General features: G+C 43.6%; 1 protein-coding gene across 1 annotated transcript; it reads right to left on the bottom strand.

Moving 5' to 3' along the window:
* Positions 1-5,784: 5,784 nt before the first annotated feature.
* On the bottom strand, positions 5,785-16,044 carry hyal6 (hyaluronoglucosaminidase 6). The gene is made up of 4 exons (XM_076732082.1): positions 15,934-16,044; positions 11,045-12,013; positions 10,601-10,690; positions 5,785-9,791 (listed from the first exon to the last, which is right to left on the bottom strand). The coding sequence occupies exons 2-4, from the start codon at positions 11,969-11,971 to the stop codon at positions 9,306-9,308; spliced, it is 1,503 nt and encodes a 500-aa protein (XP_076588197.1). The 5' UTR covers positions 11,972-12,013; positions 15,934-16,044; the 3' UTR covers positions 5,785-9,305.
* Positions 16,045-21,604: the final 5,560 nt, after the last annotated feature.

Below are 21,604 nucleotides of genomic sequence, written 5' to 3'. Positions count from 1 at the left end.
GTTAGGGTTCAGGTGAGATGGTTGGTTGGATGGTTAAGGTTAGAAAACGATGACAGGGCCAGCCAATCAGAACCAGAGCAAAGGCGGGTCTTCGCAGAATACGGACAGGAAAAAAAGACGCAGGGAATCAGAGTGATGGGCCGTCGGAACAATGTCATGACACCATCAAAGCAAAGTTGTGTGATGAGCATTAAAACCCAAAAAATTTCTGTGCGAGATCCAACACAAAATCAGCATCTTGACACATGTTAATTTTCCCAAAATGTCATGACAACATATCTGCACTTTCTGAAGATGTCCTCACTCTCAATAACAAGAACAGTCAACAAACCACAAGTGCACATAGACTCTAACATCCATACTGAACATACTGTCCTCACAAACTCACAGGAAAGCAAACCTACACTGATTTCATAATACCTCGACCAAAGCGTGAGTGTGTGGAGGAAACCACATTCCCACAGTGGGTGGAGGGGTGGTTGGTGGTGGTGGGGGGGGGGCGTATTTGGATTCTTCTGGGCTGGCGTTGTGATCCCAACTGCAGATTTCTTTCCACCACCTCCCTGGATGAAAGGCCCACCCTGAACCAACCCTCTCACCTCCTCACCCCCGGCCCCCCCGCACCCTCTCGCTCGCTCGCAGAAACCTCAGCGTCTCTCGCTGTGGCGGTCAGAGCCCCCTCACCAACACATGGATTGCGTTATGAAAATATCTGGACTCAGACTGCGCGGATCCTCCCGCCGCTTTAATGGCTTCAGCTGTAATGAGGCATCGAGTTGCCCGGGGAGGAAGTGATGGTTCAGGGTCGCTCTGTGTTCAATATCATGCTGCTAATATGGAGGCTTTCAGGAGAAAATGAGCGGATTTCCATCTGTAAAGCGTGCGAAGAGGCTGCTACTGCAGGATAATGGTCGACTGTAATTAAATTTATTTGTGAAGGAACGGAAACTGAAAGCTGAATTCTGTGGTTGATGCAGATGAAGGTCATCATCCCTTCATCATCCGTTTGAACTATAGACCGTATTCGCACGACAGCCATCTTTCTCTGACGCCATGTTCGCCTTGGGAGGCTCAAATGCTGTTATCAAAAACTATAGAGTAGTACTGCTGTATTTCAGGCCACAAAACACAGAATCTGATAAATCATTATCATTTCACCGCTTCCCCATAATGTAACGTCAGTTAGCAAAGCAGGGAGGTCTTCACAGCCTCCATGTTACACAAACACTCTCTGCTGAAGTGCTTGGAAAACACGTTTGTGTTTGATGACATGACACAAAAAAACATGTTCCAGTGAGCAGAACGTCATGACTTCACCAGAACATTTCTGTGTCGGCTGAAGCGACGGCTAAGCTAGCTAAGCTACGTTGTAAGCTCGATCACATCCAGTGTGTTTCACTTCCAGGCTTAGATAAATGTGTCCAACATACGTTGATATTTCAGGATTCATTTACACCTTTCCTCTGTAACACAATCAAAGGCTATTGTTAGCCAGGAAGTGGTCGAATGCTAAGGTTAGCTGTCTAACAGTAGTTAACTGGTAATCAAACATGTTGTTTTCTCTTGAAAAATGGTCCAATGTGCCTCCAGATGTTCATGATCATTAGTTGCTAATCAATCAGGAAGCGGTGAAATGATAACGATTTGTCAGATTCTTGCGTGTATACCACCTGGAACACAGAAGCGCTACTATGGCAGCATTTGAGCTTCCAGCCCTGAGCATGACGTCAGAGAAAAATGGCCGCCTATTTGTTCCCTGTCACTTCCATCTCCTTTAGTTTGGAGGAGCCGTGCATATAGTTTTTGCATGTTTAAAGCCGTACATATCTTCAAACTCCTGCTGATCCATTTCCCAATCATTCTTCACATGTTTACAATGACAACTGCTTTGCTAGCATTAGCTAACAGCTACCCACAAGCGAACACAAACACATGAATGAATCATACTCACAGTTTATTTATGGTCTTCGGCTCTAACTCGCTCTGCTCCCTCATCCTTACAGGTCATTCAGTGGTTGAACTGGTCAGGATCAGATAAACACTACAGCAGCTCGCTGCTTCCTGTATTTGATTGTGTGGTTGCAGCAGTTTTTCCTTGTTGCTTTAATGAGACAGACAACAAACAGTCCATTTCAGTGAAGTTTCGCTTTAGCTGCTGTTGCCCCAAAGACAGAAGAGACAGTCCACGAATGTGTTAAGAGCATCAGACAGTTAGAGACTGCTGACTGACATCGATGCACTTTGAGGAGTAAAGAGCGATCACCCTTTGATCATGTGGGTAGAATGTATCTCAAACCACCTTAACAGGATTTCAGTCCATCTTAATTGCATGTCAGGTGCGTCTACACCGATCAGTAACCTGCAGGGCTGAACAATGAAGCCAACGCAGAAGTGCCAAAACCTGCAGTTCCTTGAATGGCCACTTGAGACTCCAAAAGCGAGTCAATCCCCATAGACCCCCACATGAAAATGAAACTTAACATCAAAAATTAACATGTTTACCGCCTGGTTGAAAAAAAAAAAGCTCTTTATAGCCAATTTCCCCATCAGAAACCTGTGGGTGATGTCACTTCCATATTTTATAGTCTATGGCCTTCACTAAGCTTTTGTGACCATTTACCATCGAGCCTATCTGATCTGCCCAAAACACACCAAGTGTAAAAAGAGTCTACATCATTACTTATGAATCCTCCATTCATCTAATTTCTTTAATCTTTTCCACATGGAGGAGAAACACACAGAAGAACTGCTAAATGATTATTTGTTGTTCTGGACAATAGATTCAAATGAGTTTTTTGATAACGGGGATGACTTCTGGTGTTTTGATAGGAAAGTGGTCAGCAGCCAAGGTGCTCGTGGAAAGGCGGCTTTCCCTGTGAGGACGTTCAGGCAGGAGGAGGCTCCAGGCTTGCAGTCATGCGGCACTTCCTCACAGTTTACCTCCCGCACAGAATAAAAGAAGTTTGATCTCATCTGGAGAGTTACGTAACAACGTTTATCGGAAAGCAGAGTTATCACTTCCTGTTTAAAACGACTCCGTACGTCTTCGCGCTGCGCTCTCTGATCTTTTTATCACACTGAAGGAAATGGACATAATTGTTTTCATCACCGTCAGTCAGCTGCAGCTCTGACCTTTGACCTCCCGGAGCTGAAGCTTAGTCTGCAGTTATTAACGGATGTTAAACAGAGATCTGCAGGAGTCGGACCTGTGTAGTCCTTACACTACGAACGTGCCAGTGAGCGTCACTCCGTGTGTTTAATTGCATGCTTGCCAGTTTTCCCCAGCAGTCATATTTTCGTTCCTGGTGCCATCTTCGCCCATCATCCTAATTCTGCACTTTATGGCTTTGGAGTTGTTGTAGGATCAGGATCTGAGAGGCTGACTGGATTCAGAATCAACAGCCTGACGCCAGGCCGCTTGGACAGCAGCCATGTTGGTGTTTTTACTGGAGGAGACGACTTCACTCCCTCTGATGAACTAAAAAATGCCTCAGAGTTTTTGTTCAGTTGTCGATGTTTGGGAGTTGTCACATCAAGATTTCTGCAATGCAGATTTATTGAATGGGAGAACCCAGACTGTTTGATATTCAGGTGTTTGTGCTATCTTGACCATCATCTCTGCCTTATTAGCATGTTGCTGGATTAAAATACTTGCTAGCACTTAACAATAAACACAACAATTGCTTCTTTTTATCTGTATCTCATCCAAAAATGTTGGATAAAAAATGCTTTTTATCCAAACTCCAAACAAAAGAATATGTAGCTCCTGTCTACCAAGAACTAAACTGATGCTGGCTGACTTAAACCTCAGCTTGTACACACGAAAACAGAAAAATTAAAAAAGAAAGTGAGAACCTTCGTTGTTTTTTCTCTATTTCAGTCAAAATTCAAACTTTCAACCACATGAGATCACATTTAACAACTTTCCCTCTCGTGTGCAAATTATGTGTTTTCCAGAGGGTTAGTCATCAGTCTAACCCTCTTTGCTTACACAGAGCCGGAAGTGGATCTGATTCAGATGGGTTTCTTCCATTTGAGGCGGTTTTGGGGGTGAAACATCTCATCCATCGTGATCGTGAGTCGTCAGTGTTTGGACATGGTGAATTGTTTGTGTACGATGGTGGTAAATGTTTATCTGCTCTCTATGCCAGCCTGTAATCTGCAGCAGCAGCAGCAGATGAAGCTGATGGAGAGGCAGCAGAGAGGTGACGAGCAGCTGATAAACAGCCGCTCACAGCTGCAGTGTGAAGGCTGTGACAGTTCTGAATTACTTACTCATTATAGCACCAAATGTGTACTAATCCACTGCTGACAACAGTCCCAGACAAATGCACTAATTTTTCCTGTTTGAATAAACTACAGTGTCCAGCTGTTTCAGTAAATTTCTAAGCCCTTTTTTTCGTATTTTAGCTCTTTTTGACAGACATATGAGCGCATTGTTGGTTTTGTTCATCTTGATTGTAACATAGCACCACACGTTTCATTTTAAGTGTGTAGGATTTATGAGGATCCATTGGCAGAAATGGAGTATAATATTCATTCGTGTAGAATCACCTGAAAATAAGAACTGTTGTGCTTTTGTTGCTTTAGAATGAGCTCTTTGTATCTGCTGTGTTGCGCCATGTTGCATGTTTCTACAGGAGCCCAGAACAGACAAACCAAACACTGGCTCCAGAGAGGGTCTTTCTGATTTTTAGTGGTGAGGTGAGGTGTGTTCAGTTGGTCATAGTCTGAAACCTCACGGCTCGATGCCACTGAATCCTCCACACTGCACCTGTAAAGTGCTGTAGTGCAGAAACAGAGTCGGGGTCCTTTAAAAAGTTCTGTCCTACAAACGTCATTGGTTTGATTTCTGAACGTGAAATTTCCCGCTGACAGACTGTCAATCTGAGAGAAGACATAGAGCTCATACCGAGTCTCTGCGAGCTTCACATTCAGAGCGACTGCAGCCAAAGCTGATTATGGTTATTAGTTAAAGCACAGGAGCGAACTGATGTCTGCGGGTTGTAAAATTACAGGTGTTTGGTTGTGTGCTGTATTTAAGACATATTCAGAGTTTATCTTGTGAAGTGGATAGAGTGTTTTAGAAAGTGGCCTTTTTAAATACGGTCGTGTAAAAACAAATGAAGCGAACAAAGATGTCGTCAAAAAGTCCTAGCCTACTTTTTTCTGATCTAACTTTCAGTGATAACATGATTTTCTCCATTCATTCTCAGGTTCGTGTTCAGAGGATGAAGAAGAAAGAGACCCTGACAAGAAGCCGAGAGGTCTGTGAATTGCAGATGCTGAGGCTGTTTACTTCCTCAGTTGTCAATCATCATAATCCGATAATAACACCAACAGAGTCACGCTGTCGGAATTATTCAGCCGAGTCAGCTTCAGGTCTGCCTCACGAAGAGTTCATGTGTGGTCACGTTTACTCATGAGGAGCTCTGAAGGCTGTGAGATCTGGTTTGGACATTCATTGTCCACAGAAGACGGATCTCAGTGACAGGAAACAGAGCCGTGCTGTCCAGTCCATCGATAGCTGTCAAGGCATTTCAATTAAATGTCAACCTCATGGTGGCGCTAGAGTTAGTTTGGGGAACACCAATCATTAGGATGCATCATCTGGGAACCATGAATACATTTACCAACTTTTACTGCAATTCATCGAGAAGTTGTTGAGATATTTTCGTCTGAACCGTTGGACCGACCACCAACTGACCAACATTTCCATCCATGATGCAACTTTATCAGCAAACTTAGTAAGCTAACAAAATATTTATTAGTGGAGCTTTTTTTCAACACTTTTTCTTATACAGAACATACGACATGCTCAGCCGGTCCTTTGAAGTTATTTTGTGAAGTCTTTCATCAGGTAGTTTCTCTCTGGTCAAGCTCTCAGCAGGAGCTGAGGAGGTCTCTCTTTGTCGGCGGCTCACCTCCTCTCAAAGTTCAGATCCTATCGGCTGATACGTGACCACTCAGCACACCTACAGACTCCAGTTCAACATCCAACCGAGTGTCTCATCTGGACAGACGAATGATGAGCTGCAACCATCACCAACCAACATCAAAACCAACCAGCAGGCAGGAGGTCAAAGCCCGCCGTCAAGACTCAGGTAAGTAAAATAATAACTCAGATCATCTTCTTTGTCCACCAGCTACAGAGAATAACATGTAAACTACACACAGCACAGACAATTTCACAGTGATGAAAAGGAGCTTCTAATGAACCACTGAGTGCTGAGTTTTAAGATGCAGTTCCTCTAATGTCCACTAGATGCTGCTAAATAAAATGAGAAAACCCTCAACAAGCTTCGTTCTCAGTCCATCCTTTTGCTTTTATATTTATTGTTGATCTCACTCCGCTGTGGCCTTTGGTGCTCGTTCCTCCCGTTTCATCTCCACCTAATCTCCACTGCTTTGGCAAATTAGGATTTTCCTGTTCCAGTCTACGATGGTGGCAGGTGGAAAACTTAACCTCCTGCCTTCGGGATTTGTCGGCCGACGCCACATGACGGTGAAGTAACCTTTGAAAAACAGCATGTGAAATGTGATGTGTGTCACATGCTTTTTTCTTTAGGTGTGGATTTTCAAAGCAGCAGTGAACGAATGTCCTTCCTGAGTGAACCTGACAGTTTCCACTCTGGGTGGAGAGTTTGGTGGTTCGTCACTCAGAGCGTTCGTCCTTTGAGAAGCCGAAAACCACCAAAAGTTGCTTAATTGTGTTTTTACTGGCCAAACTCTCTGTGAAAATGTTCTGAGTCAGTGTGTTTGATGTGCCATGTTTTATGTCCAGAATGTGTTTAACGAACAGGTTCATCAGAGGGTGAAGCACCAACAAAACACCATTTAATGTATTTAGTTTATTTTAGCGTGAATTGTGAGTCAAGTCAGTATAATGTACGTTTCCACAGCATTAACTCCTGATCATAAACAAGCAGTTTGGTCCAGACTTTTATGTCCCGGTCCTTCGTCACAATGTTTGACCAGAACGAGTCCAGCAGTGACTGTGCAGCTTCCTGAAGTCTTCTTCTCACCGTGAGGTTGCCAGGTTTGGTGCCGTGATGCCAATAAAGAGACCAAAACCAAAACCAGCGCTCGCTAACTGTATCTGGCAATCCACACTATACCCACAGGCACTGCACAGAGGTAATGGGCGGATGGATACGCTGGTGTTTGTCAAGAAATAGTTCCAGCACTTAACTCCTCCTGAAGCCACCAACTGTTATTTGTTTGCATTTCTGTTTGTGAACGGATTAAACAAACAACATGTGTTAATTCGTGAGCTTGAACAGTGCTGGGAGGCGTTTTTTTTTTTTTTTTGGACCGACCCGGGCTGGCAGCTCCCCCCTGCCTCCAGTTTTTATGTTAAGCTCTGCTGACCACATCCTGACTCCAGCTCTGTACTTAACTCTCGCTCTGAGAAAGACAGAACGAAAGATAATCCGTGTATTTCAAAATGTTGAACTATTCTCTTAAAGCTGTTCGTTTGTGGGAATTCATTTAGCAACACGAGGTCAGACATTACAAAACCTGGTGATTTATCAAAACTTTCCTCCCAACACCTACCGGGCTCAGCAATGACGACATGCACATGAGCACAAACAACAGTGAACATACAGCATCAATCACAAAGCTGTCAGCTCTCTGAGCCTCCAGCAGCAGCAGATTAGTGATGAAACTCCGACGCTTCTGTTAAAGTTGGTAAAGACCTTCATTTACAATCAGCTGACTTCAGCACTTCTGGAATCCACAGCTGATTCTGTTTTGACAGTTCATCTTTCAACATAAGCTTCTCCTCCTTCCTCTCATCACCCAAAACAGTGTTTGACACTCGGCCGTCCCTCCCTTTCCCGTGGGACAAACAGGGCCTATTGTTAAACTTTTTGGTCATGTGACCCGTCCCGCCGCAGCTCGCTGTGACTCATCTGACTGACGGCTCCATCGCCACCGAACTGCACATTGGCTGGGCAGGCTGATGAAGTGCTGGCTGTGATGTAAACCTCATTACAGTCATTATCCCAAATTAAACAAATGACTGTAAACTGACTGAACTGTGTTTGTTGATTTATTGATTGTTTTATGAGGTTTTTATGGAAGAATAATATTTATTTTGTGCTTCAGCTGGAGAAAATGAACCCTGGCTCAGTTTCTAAAGGTTTTTCAGCGACTTTTACACAATTTGCTGCTTGTCAAAGAAAGTTTTTACTCCCTACATTTAATGTTGTAATGCATTTCTTTTAATTTTAGGAGATTATTGAAGAAGGCATTTCTAACTTTTTCTAAATGTGTGTGTGGATTTTGCAGCACTTGATCCTGGATAACAGACCTGCAGGCTGTAAAACACAGAATTAGCATAATTTTATTGAACACTCAAAGAAAAGTGTACCTTTTGCACATATTTCCTCACTGTAGACTGAAAAGTTTGGATTCACATGGAGACTCAGTTTCACGGCAAAACAAAGGTCTCAAAACATCCATAGAAACTTGTCAAGCTATTCACTTCTCTGCTGTTCCTTCCAGTTTCATGAGCAACAGCAGATGTTAGACAGATTTTGTCAAATATATGCATCCTGAGTGTAAAGCTTAACGGTGGTGATGTGAGTCACCTGTGATGGATCTCTCAGGGTGTCTGAAGCAGCTCACGGTGGCATCGCTGATCCTTTATGTAAAAACAGGAACCTTGTGGGTGTTTTTGCATTTCACACTAAAATTAATCAATCAAATCCGTGATCCTTTAGATGAAATAGTCCAGTTAATTAGGCTTATCCAGTGCTTCCAAACTCTGCATAACCAGCTGCATTATAGCGAATCTCAGTACGCACACTGGTGATGGTGACAGGCAACCACATGCCACAAAGGCAGAGTCTGTGTAGTACAGCAGGGAATAAACCCTCCCAGCCTTTGTGACACATCGACTCCATTCCCAGTGTTTTTAATCCCATATGAGGAGCTGTGAAACTTTGTCACCATTCAGAATCTGTCTTCTGTGAAAGAGCGAGTTACAAGCTTTTCGGAGTGGCCTCATGATTATGGCCTCATGGACACTCGTCTTTGATGAAACTGTCCTTTTGATTCAGATATATTTTTCAAAATCAATAAGACAAACCTTAGATGAAGTAAACTCAAGCGCTGAGAAGTATTATTTTGATGTTTGTATGGAGAAGTTGGAGGTTTTCCCATTAATTTCAACCAGTTTTCTTGGAGCAGCATCTAGTGGACATGAGAGGAACTGCAGCTGATCACGTTTTACGTCATTCTACAGACCTGTCTGTTGTCCTCTCTACAGCTGTGGTCCTAACGTGAAGGCTTGGTGTCTACAGTATCAGACACTTGATAATCAGACAGAGTCCCAGGAACATGATGATGCACAGACAGGAGAAATGGAGGGATAGGAGGAGCAGGATGTCTCCCAGCAGGCTGTTCTCCCTGGGGTGAGGCAGAGGGATGGCGGGCTGAAGCGGTGGAGGAGGAGGACGGGGTGTAGCCTGGGGCATCTCGCAGTAAACACCTGTCCAGCCCTGGTAGCACTGACAGGTGAACTTCTGCTTCATGTCCAGGATGTCATGGTTGTTGAGGTGACCGCTTACGTGGAAGCGAGGACCCCTGGGCGTTGGGTTGCGGTGGATGTGGAAGAAGCGCGGGTTCAGGTGCAGGTAAGCGCCGGAGTCCAGACTCTTACGGACGCACCTGCCATTCTTCTTGCAAAGCGCTTTGCTGCACAGCTTGGCAGCAGAAGTGACGTTGATGACGTAGTGTCCCAGCGGACCATCAATGTACTTCTTCACTGTCAGGCAGTTCCTCTAAAGGAGGCAAGAGACAAACGACATGCCTTTACTCAATGAAATTAAAGGATATTACTTGTAGCTTTTCATGCTTCAAATCAATAATGACAAATCATCTCTGCAGAGATTATCCACACCATCAGTGTTATAGTTCCTACCTTCTAGGTATTGATTATTCTCTTCAGACACAATTTAGAGATAATGGGCTAAAATATGCCAAACCAGTTATCATTAAAGACAACACACGTCATTTCTTTGCGTTCTCGCTAAGCCCGTGTCCTGTTCAATCACTGCTGGTGAAGCTTTCCTTTCTAGGACATGTGCACAGAGTTGGCAGTGATAGTGGTAGTGAATGACTGATCGTGGAAATGTTCAGCTTGTGAGAAGAAGCTAATTCCCACCATCTCAGCTGTCGTGTCCATAAATTTCTCTCAGCGATAAGTACCTGACAGATTTAACACTGTGCTGTATACAGCATGTAAAACAATCAGCAGTGACAGGAATCCAGACAGCTTTCACACATAAATAGAATGTTTTGTCTTCTTGTTTTAGCCAGAAAAAAACAAATAAAACACCATTTTTGGAAATATTAGATTTTTAGGAGACAATAATGATGCAATTTATCTCATTTATTGTTTGCTAATGCTTTGTAACTAGTTTTATGTGAACAATAATGGGATGATGATCAGTTTAAGAGTGAATTTAAAGCTTTTTGGGGAGAGTGTCTATTCAAATAGGTACTGAAACCTTTGTAGTACATGTTGGCAAATAAACACCAAGTTTCACCAGTTTGAACAGTGTTTTTTGGTGGTAATTTTGACCGTTACCTGTGATCGAGCGTACTCAGATGATCCCCAGAGGATGACACCTGATGCTCCCAAGGCAGCGCTCTCCCCGATAGTGTGAACCAGGTCACTCTGAAACAAAGTGAAAGAAGCATTTTTAGCCAAGTAAACACCTTAAGTCAACAATAACTGTCCAGCCTTTTATCACACATGCAGCAATCCAAAAGTGTCTTTCTCTGGGAAAGCATTTTTAATGTACACTGACATCACTAGAAAGAAAACAGCTCAAAACATTTTAAGATTCACTCTAACGCAGCCACCAGGGCCAACCAATCAGAAAGATCAGGTTCAAGGTTGAATGATAAAGAATTGTGAGCATTTTGTTTTGTTCAGGTGGTTGAATTAACAAATTCAACTATGCGTCTTTAAGATGCTGGAGGGGGGCACATGTACTTAGCACAGTTCATCAAAAACCTGAAAACTTACCTCTGAAAGAACCACAAAGGTATAGGCATAGAAAGGTCTGGAGTAGACAAACACAGGCAATGTGGAGTCTGTACGGGCGATGGACGCGATCCTCATGGCTTCCTTGACTCGATAGTGGACGAACTTGACAGTGTTGGGGGAGGACTTGAGCTCGTAATCCAGGTAGATGGATGGGTAGAGGGCTGTGCTCTCCTTCCAAAGCCACATCAGATGGTCGTTACGTACATGTTCAACGTTGGGGCATTCGCCAGTGTATCGTTGCGGGTGCTGCTTATACCCATAGTTGTAGCAGTCTGGGAACAGGTAAAACCCCCACAGTCCGTCTGGCCTGCGAACTTCGGCCAGGGCCAAGGTCAGGTTCATGAAGTTCTGCCCAGCCCTCTCAAAACTATCCTTTGCCTCCTTCTCAACTTTGCTCTCTGGCCAGTTTGGGTGAAGTTTCCGAATCTGTTCCTTAGACTTGTTGCGGTAAATGTCTTTAGAGCCCCAGTTTCTGACCCACTGAGGTCTCCAGTTCTCCCAGTCAATTACACCAAGACCTCGAAAATCCTTGTGGGGGATTAGCTTATCGATGTCAGCCCGGGCCTTGCTCAGGTGCTTGGAAATGCTCTGATTCTGCGGTAGTCCACCATTGATAGGAACCCCAGAGTTGGAGTAGTATGGGTAGTACCCCAGGTGGCTGTGGTAGAATATTGTAACATTTGGTCCACTTAGGGTTTCATTGAGGTTTGCTATAATGTCGAAAACACTGAGATCCAGGTCCACCTTGAATCGAAGGCGGCAGGACTCCGTTGGAGCGTTCCACACCACAACAAAAGGCCGATGAGGGATCAGAGGTGCCCGGGCCGGCTTCATCTGGTCACCCCAAACTTGGAGCTTTACTCCAACGCCAACCCACAAGGCCAGTACCAGGAGACGCAGCTCCATCACTGCCACGGCCCCTGATTCCTCATGGAGCAATTAGTCGTCCTACAAAGGCAGAGGAGAGAATTGACATGTTTGGAGAGGAAATAAACACATTATGGGCTTCGGTGAGCAGAGATAATCAGGCAGGTCTGTGAGAGGACACGAGTGATGACCACTGAAGTGAATGCTCCAAATTCCACAATACAACAACAAACAAAGCTCCCCTGTTCTTACAGGGAGCAGCACTGTGATGAAAAGGTTCAAATCCCAAAGCAGCAGAGACAATGTGGACAGGGAGAGCAATCAGGATAAGCTCCCCCTCTGCCTTATTTTTCATCATTTATCACCCATTAAAACACAGATTAAGTCAGAAGGGCTGACAGTCAAAGATTCTTTCTTATTTCATCTATAAAAACATAAATAAAAATATAATTCTGCTTTGGTGATGAACCCAACTCAAGTAAAATTGTGACCATGTGCTACCTTTATTAGCTGCAACATTAAAGTAATGTTCATATCAATGCATCACTATTTATAGTCTAGTGATATATATGATTCTACAAATGCTGTCAACAGTTCTTTGTGATGTAACCTCAAAAAATTAATTACATTCTTTGGGCTGATAAAGTTAAGAACATAAGGTTTATGTTGCATTTTAAAGAGTAAACTCGTAAAAAGAAAGAAAGCATCTCTGGTCCGTGTGTTTTTGAGTCGACACTTAATTCTCAATTTCTTAAATTGAATCTATATTTTTAGGAGCTACAAAGCTTAAAAACCCATTCTGCACACTCAGTTACACATTCAGCACATACTCAAACATGTGTAATCTCTTCATGGCTCTGTCTTTTATTTTCTTCTGGTCCCTCCAGCTCTTTATGTAAGAGCCCCCCTCTCCACCTAATTGCTCTTGGCGCCCCCTCATATGCAAGTAATTCATATTTTCAGTTTTTCCAGAGTCAGGGGAAAGACATCGTGACCCGGCTCTTGGGAAACATGGCCACTGAGGTTGCCTCCAAGGACGCCATGGAAAATCTCCCATCATTCTCTTCGCAGGATTGTAACCAGAGCAGGGAGCAGGAAACCACCAGTGGGCTGAGGCTTCTCCGATCATTTCAACTTTTCATTCATCTGAGGAGGCGCTGGCCTGGAGCTGATGTTCCCTGATGACTTTAATGGCACGAGAACTTTATGATGGCAGTCGTCTTGGATGTGGATCAGTGAGTCGAGAGTTGGAGAAGACAGTGGAAGAAAGAGGACTCAGATTTATAGACGCAAAAAATCGTCAAAATGCTTCCTTCACAGCGTTTTAAGAGGACTGTAATTCATTCAATTCATCAGTTCATCAGAAAGTTTCCTCGTGTCCAGCTCAGCTTAGGAAAGCATTTCTTCAGGCGGCTGTGTGCAGTTTCATAATCCTCCCAGCTGGATGGTTTCTCTGGTGATGCTGATCCAAGACAAACAGAGTGCGGTGAAGCCACTCAGGCTGTCCTCCAAACCACCGAAAGGCCCAGAACCTCTGGAAACACCGCCACTCCAGACCACAAGAAAGACCCCCCAAACACAAAGTCTGGGTCCAAACTGACATAGGAGACGCAGTTTGATGCTTTGTCTCAGACAGACACAACTAAATGGTAAAAAGCAGCTGAACTCAACTAACTGGATCCAGATGAGAACAGGGTAAACTGTCAGTGTGAGCTAACCCTCATATAGCCACGCTGCTGGCATACTTCTGAGGATGGCGATGTTGGTGCACCGCTTTGGTTCAGACTGAAATATCTCAACATCTATAACTACCAGATGGAATGCCATGAAATTTAGTTCAGACATTCTTCAGAGGATGGACTGTAATAAGTTTGGTGATCCCTTGTCTTCCCATCCGACACCATTATCAGGTCAAAATTTTAATTTATTCATGACTTCAGCACCTGCACAGCCTCACAGAGTCACCAGTGGGGCTGACTGTTGAGCCCTCGTCAGACCAGCATTTAAAACATGAAATCAACTGCGATCGTTCATTCTCTAACAAGCAGATCTCTTAGAGTTCAATCTTGGTTAACTTTGACATGTTAACTCACGCTGTTAACCAATAGCAAGCCTCTTTGACAGTGCTGACCTTTGAGGGACTTTGAGGGAACTTCACTGGAGACTGTGTTGTACCACTTTATTTAACCTCATATGAGACAGAAGTCCTTTGAATAAACTGTGAGCTGAGCTAATGAGGTTGTGGTTGACACTTAAAAAGCTTTCTGGGTGAGCTAGCCACTTGCATGCTAGTGCAAGTCAGCCACATTAGCTTTCTGGCCTTGTCTCTGTTTGGTCTTCACTGGGCCGTTTGCTCCCTCTTGGCATTTCGTTCTCAGGCTCGTACATAATTTTCACTCAATAGAGTTACAGAAGAGGGAAAACAGCGAGCGATCGAGCTTGCGTTAGCTGGATTTTATCTGTGGAGTGTTGGCAGACGTGTGTGTGGATGTGATGGTGTTGTATTTGTGGGTCCCGGGCTGGTCTGGATGGGTCTGAGCGAGTGTGTTTGATTCATGACCAGCTTTTACAGTGTAATCTGGAAAATATGAGGCCAGCCTTGAATTAGCAGTTAATGATCCCACGTGAATGTCCAGCAACCAGAGACAGAGTGACTGTCATTATTTAGGAACACTCTGTGTGTGTGTGTGTGTGTGTGTGTGTGTGTGTGTGTGTGTGTGTGTGTGTGTTGGGGGCCTTTAAAACCACAGAAAGTCTGAGTCAGACTGCTGATTTGACTCCCAACATGTACATAGATTATGAGCGTGTGGAATTACAAATGTGTGTGCAAGACAAGTGTGTATGTGAGTCTGTGTGTGTTTGTGTAAGAAAGGTGCATTAAGGCCTGATTTGACATACTTCATTGACCCGATCCATGACACACCCTTGAACTGACCCGAGCCCAGAGCTGATAGAGTCCCCTCAGATCCACTCTGGTGTTGGACATATTGATGCAAACCTGAGACATGCAACAACACAACAGGACTCTACCAGACCTGATTAGACTGAACATCATTTGGACCCAGACCAACTCTGTCACTTGTGGGGTCTCGCTGCATCTTTGAAGAGTTTCTCTCCAGAATATAAACACCAGCTGAGAACATGAGGATGGCTTTAGGTCTATATGGAGAACAAAATAGTTTTGTTTGCTCAAATTCAATGTATGTGCATGCAAAAAAAGAAATTCTTGTTGGACCGTCAACCCCCTTAGGCCTTCATATTCCATCAGTCTCACACACACAGATTGTATCTGGTTCATTTCCAGGTTTCATTGGAGTCTTGATTATGCTCAGTGGTGGTTTTCATGCTGCGGCGTCTCTGCTGCAGTTTCCAGATGTGATTTTATGGTTTTATTAACACCAGCACTCAGGCTGAAACGACAAGCTGCATTTTACATTTTACCTTCACAGTTTAGTCATTAAGCCCGTCTGTCTGCCCATATGTCCCCCTATCTATGTTTTATCCATTTATTTGGATTTCTCTACATGTCCAAACTGTGTGCACGGGGCTCCAGTTGGATCATGAGTACAAGAGCAAGAGTGTAAGAAACTGCTGAAACTTTGTGTTTACCTGCTCTAACGTAGCTGCACATGTTAGCATGTCCAGCTAAGGACTTGAGCCCTGTTGGAGCCAACGTGCTCCAATAGGTTAGCAACTCTGCCCTCCTCTTTATTGGGTTCGGAACATGGATGTAAGTTTGGGGACGTTTACATTAACTACAATTATATTCTAGCAACTCCAGCCACCTTGCATGGACCTTAAAGCATAAATCTCAGCACTCCAAGGTCAAGTATTTTCAATCCAAACCATCCAAGCTTTAGGTTAGAACATCTATCATCCATGATAGATGATGTGAGCAGACTTAAAGGATGGTTGGTTTCAAGGTTTCTTGCCTTGATTGACAAGTGAAGTTAAGTTAGAGGATGTAAAAACTGTTTTAGGACAAAGATAACACATCTTACCGTCCCTGCTGACTGTGCCGATCAAGACCTCCTGCTGGATGATTTCCTCGTCTCTTGTGTTTTAAAGCTCAGATTCTGAAGTTGTCCATCTGATAAGCTGCTGAATTGTCTCTGTCTCTGTCCCCCCTCTCAGGTCTCCGGCTGATCTCAGGGCAGAGATGCCCCACTATTGTTGGTTTGGCCCCTCCTCATCTGTGTCCAACAGGACCCTCATTTACTGGACCAAACAGTAGATGAAGTCCTGGCCAGTAAACAGACTGTAGCATAGAAGCCTAAAGACCCATTGTGGATTACAATTAACTCCCACAAAAAAAAAAAAAAAAAAAAAAAATCACAATCATCCCCTATTGATGGAGAAAATGAGTTTAAAAAAAAACACAACTAATCAACAACATTTTAGATAAATAACACCAAACAATAGTTCAACCTACATGTCACAAACAAATAATTAGTCAGTTAGCAATGCTAACAGCTCCTCAGACTGTTCTGAGCCTAATGCTTTGAGCTAAATGCTAATGCTAGCATGGCACTATGCTCACAATGACAATGCTAACGTGGTGATGTTTAGCAGATACAATGTTTACCATGTTCACTATCTTAGTTTAGCTTGTTAGCATGCTAACACTTGCTACACAGTCAGGTATTTGATCATAAACCAAAGTACTGCGTTGAATTTTTGCCCTGATGATGACGCCAGAGGAAAAGTTTAGGGATCACTTCAGTTACTACAATTCACGTTGAAGGGGATGTGAATGTCTTAAACTTTAAGACAACCCATCCAGTAGTTGTCTAGACGAAACCACAAATGTGAAGCTCACAGTGGTGCTACAGGAAAGCTCAGGATGTCACTGAAATCTTCAGGCTTCATCATCTGAGGAATATGAAACTTCTGTGCCATTTGTACGACTCTCCAAAAATGTATTTTGAGATTTTCATGGGTCCTGAGGTTTTAATTAAGGGGTGTGAGATCCCACACTACCAAAACCCAGAAACTCTCGACCAGACACCGAAAAGAGTCTCTCCAAATGTTTAATTATCTGGATTTTTCACATTTTAGCTTTATTTAACTGTTCAGTTATATTGTAGCCTATGTACATTTGATTTCTAAATATGAGCATCAAAAAAAGCCTTCACCACTTTGCTCAGACAAAAAAATTCTACCAGGAACAGTAAAAATGTTTTCAACACTTCAATACTTAAAGCAGTCAACAAGTAAGTAACAAGTGTTACGCTAACTGTTGAATCTTTCTGCCCCCAGGTTTCTAACCTCCCCAGATTCCCAGAAAAACTACAGAGGACATGGCACCAGTGTCTGCAGTGGTAGCACCGACCCTGACACCCGATGCTGGGAAAGGTCTAATGTTCCAGGTTTCCAGGTTCAGGTTTTTGTCTCCCATCTGTATATTTCCAGCTGAGAAAACATTACTGTTATTATATAGACTGTCAGTACAGCCTCACCTCTGCATCAGCACTGCAGAAACATCCAAGAATCATCATTTCGCGGCTGCACAAACACACAGACTCGACACCAAAGTTGACTTTGTATCACACTTCCCAACAGCCGTCACACAATACCACCTGAGCCTGACTGCAGAGTAGCTTCCATAAACTGTAGATACGATCAAAGTACATTCCTTCAGCTCGAGACCTTCCTGGAGAAACAACTGAGCAAAAACTGCAGATGGTAAAGAAATCCCTTCCAACCTTTCCATTTGCTTTTCAGCCTCAGCGGGCTTGAAGACTGAACCCAGTGCACCATGCAGAAGTTCACCCTGTCCATTAGTCTTCAATGGGAGGCAAGTGAAACACTTCTGAAAGCACTGTAAGACAGCAAGTAACAACTAGCATCTATTTTTTTTAACAGTATTTGCAGGAAAATGTGCAAAATTGTGAGTTTGTGGTAAATATTGTAATCATTCTGAGGCTCTGAGAAGGTTTGGATATTATTTGCTCATAGGAGTGTCTCAACTCAGACTCGCCAACCTCTCTTAACCGTAACAACATATTGTCAAAGACTTGTTTCATCTTGCCTAAGACATAATTATAAATGCAAGAAAATTGATGTATACCACAAGTCCTCCTAAATGACTCATACATATCACTTGAGAATGAATCTGTATGTACAAGCTGTTCTTTCTTCTTGCACAAGGCTTGTTGTTGTTTGTTCTCTCTGTAGCATTAGCTGGCTAGCTGCAGCACATACAGACCAAGTAGCTAAGTGGGTGATGATGGAGAGATGAGCTACTTTGGTTGAAGACCACTGTCCTGCTGTGGGTTTGACCAGGTGTGCTGAAGAAAGATGCAGCATCAACAGCCAGCTCCGAGGTAATTACTGCACAAATGACCTGTACAGTTACCGCATTAAATTTAATAAGATTTTTTTGTTTCTTTGTGGCGTCTCATCGGTGTGTGGCTCAGAGGTTAGAAACCACTGCTCAGGGGACTCTGGCAGGACTTCAGACTGCTTTACCATCCAGTTTTCTGACTTGATTTTTCCTTAAGAAACAGTCCCTGGTTCATCTTTACAGACTGGGCCTCCCGAGCGATGCTGCTCTGCAGGTAATACAGCAGACGATTCTACCACACACAGACAAACCGCCGCAGAAGCTTGATTTCAGGATGCAGAGCTGTGGAGGTGAAGCGGTTCCTGTCAGCTGCAGAAATACTGGAAATGCTGAGCAAAGCGTAGGCAGAGCTGAAGGAACAAGGAGAAGGGTGGTTTCCATCATGCTTTGTCATCAGTCCAGAGTATTTACATAGAAGGAGCCCGTATGCAAGCCTCCAGATCTCCCTCACACCTACGTTAAGGTGGTGCATATGAGGCGTTCAGCACTTAAACACATAAAACACCAGATAAAATGACTGTCATGTGACCAATCTCTCCAAAGCACATTAAATATGTCTGAAACACACACACAGGAGCTACACCACCAGATCATTTAGCATGTACTGATCTGCCTTTGTGTGTGACTGCTTTACTGGAGTCTATGTGCTTTAAATTGTCCGTAACGTCTGTGTGTGTTCAGGGTTTTTGGCTGTCAGTGTTTGTTTTAGCGCTGCACTCACCAAGACAGACATGTGAACAAGAAAGAGGACGGAAGAGAGAAGTTCAAACCCTGCTTACTTTCCCACCTCGACAGGCCTGACTGTCGGACAGTCTGATCCACTGAATGAATGAACCTGTGGACAGGAAACAACGCAGACAGACGAGATGACTCCCATCATGCCGTTCTGCAGCAGTGTTGATTAGATTACACCAGCAGTCTGAGAGAACAGAGTCCAGGTTACGTCTGGGCCACAGAGGAGAATTCTGGGAAGAGAGCTTCATTACAGATGCTCTCCACATTTGTCTGTCGCTACCTGACAGATGGATGTCAGTCCATTTTGGAGAAGTAGAAGAAGTCAACAAATCTTTTATTGGATGAAAGATGTCAACGTAATGGAATAGTAGTAATAATTCCTACAATATGAAACATTGCTGTATTCTGATCTGCAGCAAAATATGCAACAGCTTTTCAGTTTTATCTTTAAAAATCTTGCCCTGCTCAAGAGCACATAGACTCAGGCTGATAAGGCAGCTGAGAGTACTTTACAAACCTTTTGTCTCAGATGGGTCTCAGTCATGTTCCTGCTATGTGTAAAGTGTCTGACACCATCTAGTGGCATACAGAGACTCTGAACCTCAAACTGCAAATAAAAATTCTACTTTTAAAATCGCAAACAAATCACAAAAGAAGATGTTGTTTGTTGGAAGTCCAGGGAGAAATTTTCAAATCTGCCAGAATAACTGCTGGAAGTCCGATAGAGGAGGTTTTGGTTTGGATAAGACGTCTGTTTCACTTTGAAAACCTGAGAAATATCTGAACAAGAGAAGAGAAAGAAGCAGATGCGGATCATGAAATCCATCTCATCTCCGCTGCCTCAGAAAACAACTCCCGCCCCCTCTGTCCCTCACCATCTATTAAAATGAACATCATCACCGTCTTCTCTGCTGCACAGGTGTGTATGAAACAAGATAAAAGAGGCTTTGGTGCGCAGCCACGTTAAGGGTTCCTTATGAATGTTTTATTTATTTTTTCATTTATTGCCATGAAATTTCACCTTTTTGTTTATAGGCAGCAGTACATAAGTACTAATGTGCTAACATGTGCGCACAATGGCCACCATGTTGATGCTTAGAAGGCATAATGTCTGCCCTGTTCCATCTCAGTTCAGCTAATTAGCATGCTAACATTAGCTACTTTGCACCAAACACAAAGAACAGCTGGGACTGATGGGACTGGCTTTAGTTTCGAAAGTGCTTTGTTTAAATAAAAGTACTGGACAAATTGAAATTGTGGCCTGATGGTGATAAATGAAAAGACAGAGGACCACTTAAGTTATTAAGGTTCATCCTGAGGGGAACATAAATGTGTGTACCAGATTTCCTGTCAAATGTCAGAGGAAAACTCAGGGATCGCCAAATTCATTAGAATTCATCCACTGGGGACCATGAATGGTTGTATCAAACGTCATGACAGTCCATCTTAAAGTTGTTGAGATATTTCAGTCTGGACCAATGTGGTGGACCAACGAGGGTCTTTACCATCCGTCCAGCATGCCGCTAGCATGGCTAAAATTACATCCTCTGATCCTGCTCTCCAGATAATGAACTCTTTTTTAAACACCCAATGGCCTTTCCTTTAACACCACCATAAGATAACAGTCTTATCTTCACAACTGGTAAAGCTCTAAGAATAGAGACACCACCAGGATCTTATTGCTGTCCAGCCCTGCAGCCTGTATGGGACATTGATGATGCTATGAGTGCTCCTTGAACTCCTCTTGTTTGTTTGAGTGCAGAAGCAGCTGGTCTACAGATTAGTTTTGGTGTTAATGCTGCTGATGGGCTTTAACCCTGCTGCAGGCGGGTGGGACGCGGACCTCCACTGGCATCTATCCATCTGCCACCACCACCTTCACAGCCGTCCTCCTGATCTTATTTGTTTTGATGTCAAGACTGCACATCTTGCAGTTGAGGTGGGACATAACATCACGAATTATGTCCTTTACAAGGACAAGTAAACCTTATCAAGTTAAAAAGTGGTGTCAGTGTTGTGTTTACAGCTTGTTTTGTCTGCCCCCAAGTGGCCAAAAATCAGTTATTGCAGATTTAAGGGCTTTTTACCCTGTTTTACACTGTTGTGAATTGGGGACCTGCAGAGCAAGATTATTTTGTGATATAGTAATGCAATGATTTTTGATGTAAAATGTAAAGCATGAAAGAGATGCAGGGGCTTTACAAATATACAGGTAAGAGTCCAGGTCTCTTCCCACCTGCACTCCTGCACAAGTCAGAGTGCCAGCAAATGCAAATATTTGATAAGAGTGTCACACAGTGAAATGTGGCGATGTTATCTCATTATAATCCACACATTTAAGCAGACACTTTAGATGCACGTGGACAAGACATTCAACATTTTCTATCGGCCGAAGTCATCTTTATTTACATTTTCACGTCCACCATCTGGCTCCTCCCAGCGCTACGTCACACTCCATCCCTCTCCACGCGCTAAACACCCGCCCCTCCCTTTCCCTCCGCAGAGCTGCATTCCTGCTGCCACATCGGACCGAACCACTTCCTGTGAGCGACGACGTTTTAGCTTCGCAGTGGACCAAAACCACAGATGCC

This window comes from Chaetodon auriga, chromosome 6 (assembly GCF_051107435.1).
Source record: "Chaetodon auriga isolate fChaAug3 chromosome 6, fChaAug3.hap1, whole genome shotgun sequence".
In the NCBI taxonomy this organism is placed as follows: Eukaryota; Metazoa; Chordata; class Actinopteri; order Chaetodontiformes; family Chaetodontidae; genus Chaetodon; species Chaetodon auriga.
The sequence above is the reverse complement of the archived record's forward strand: the minus strand, read 5'-3'. Positions and strand labels throughout refer to the sequence as shown.

Excerpts from the sequence above, each read along its gene's own strand:
- hyal6 (XM_076732082.1), bottom strand. The coding sequence starts at position 11,971 with ATGGAGCTGCGTCTCCTGGTACTGGCCTTGTGGGTTGGCGTTGGAGTA. Across the intron at positions 10,691-11,044 it reads CCTTTGTGGTTCTTTCAGAG|AGTGACCTGGTTCACACTAT; the intron begins GTAAGTTTTCAG and ends ACTTTGTTTCAG. Across the intron at positions 9,792-10,600 it reads CTGAGTACGCTCGATCACAG|AGGAACTGCCTGACAGTGAA; the intron begins GTAACGGTCAAA and ends TGCCTCCTTTAG.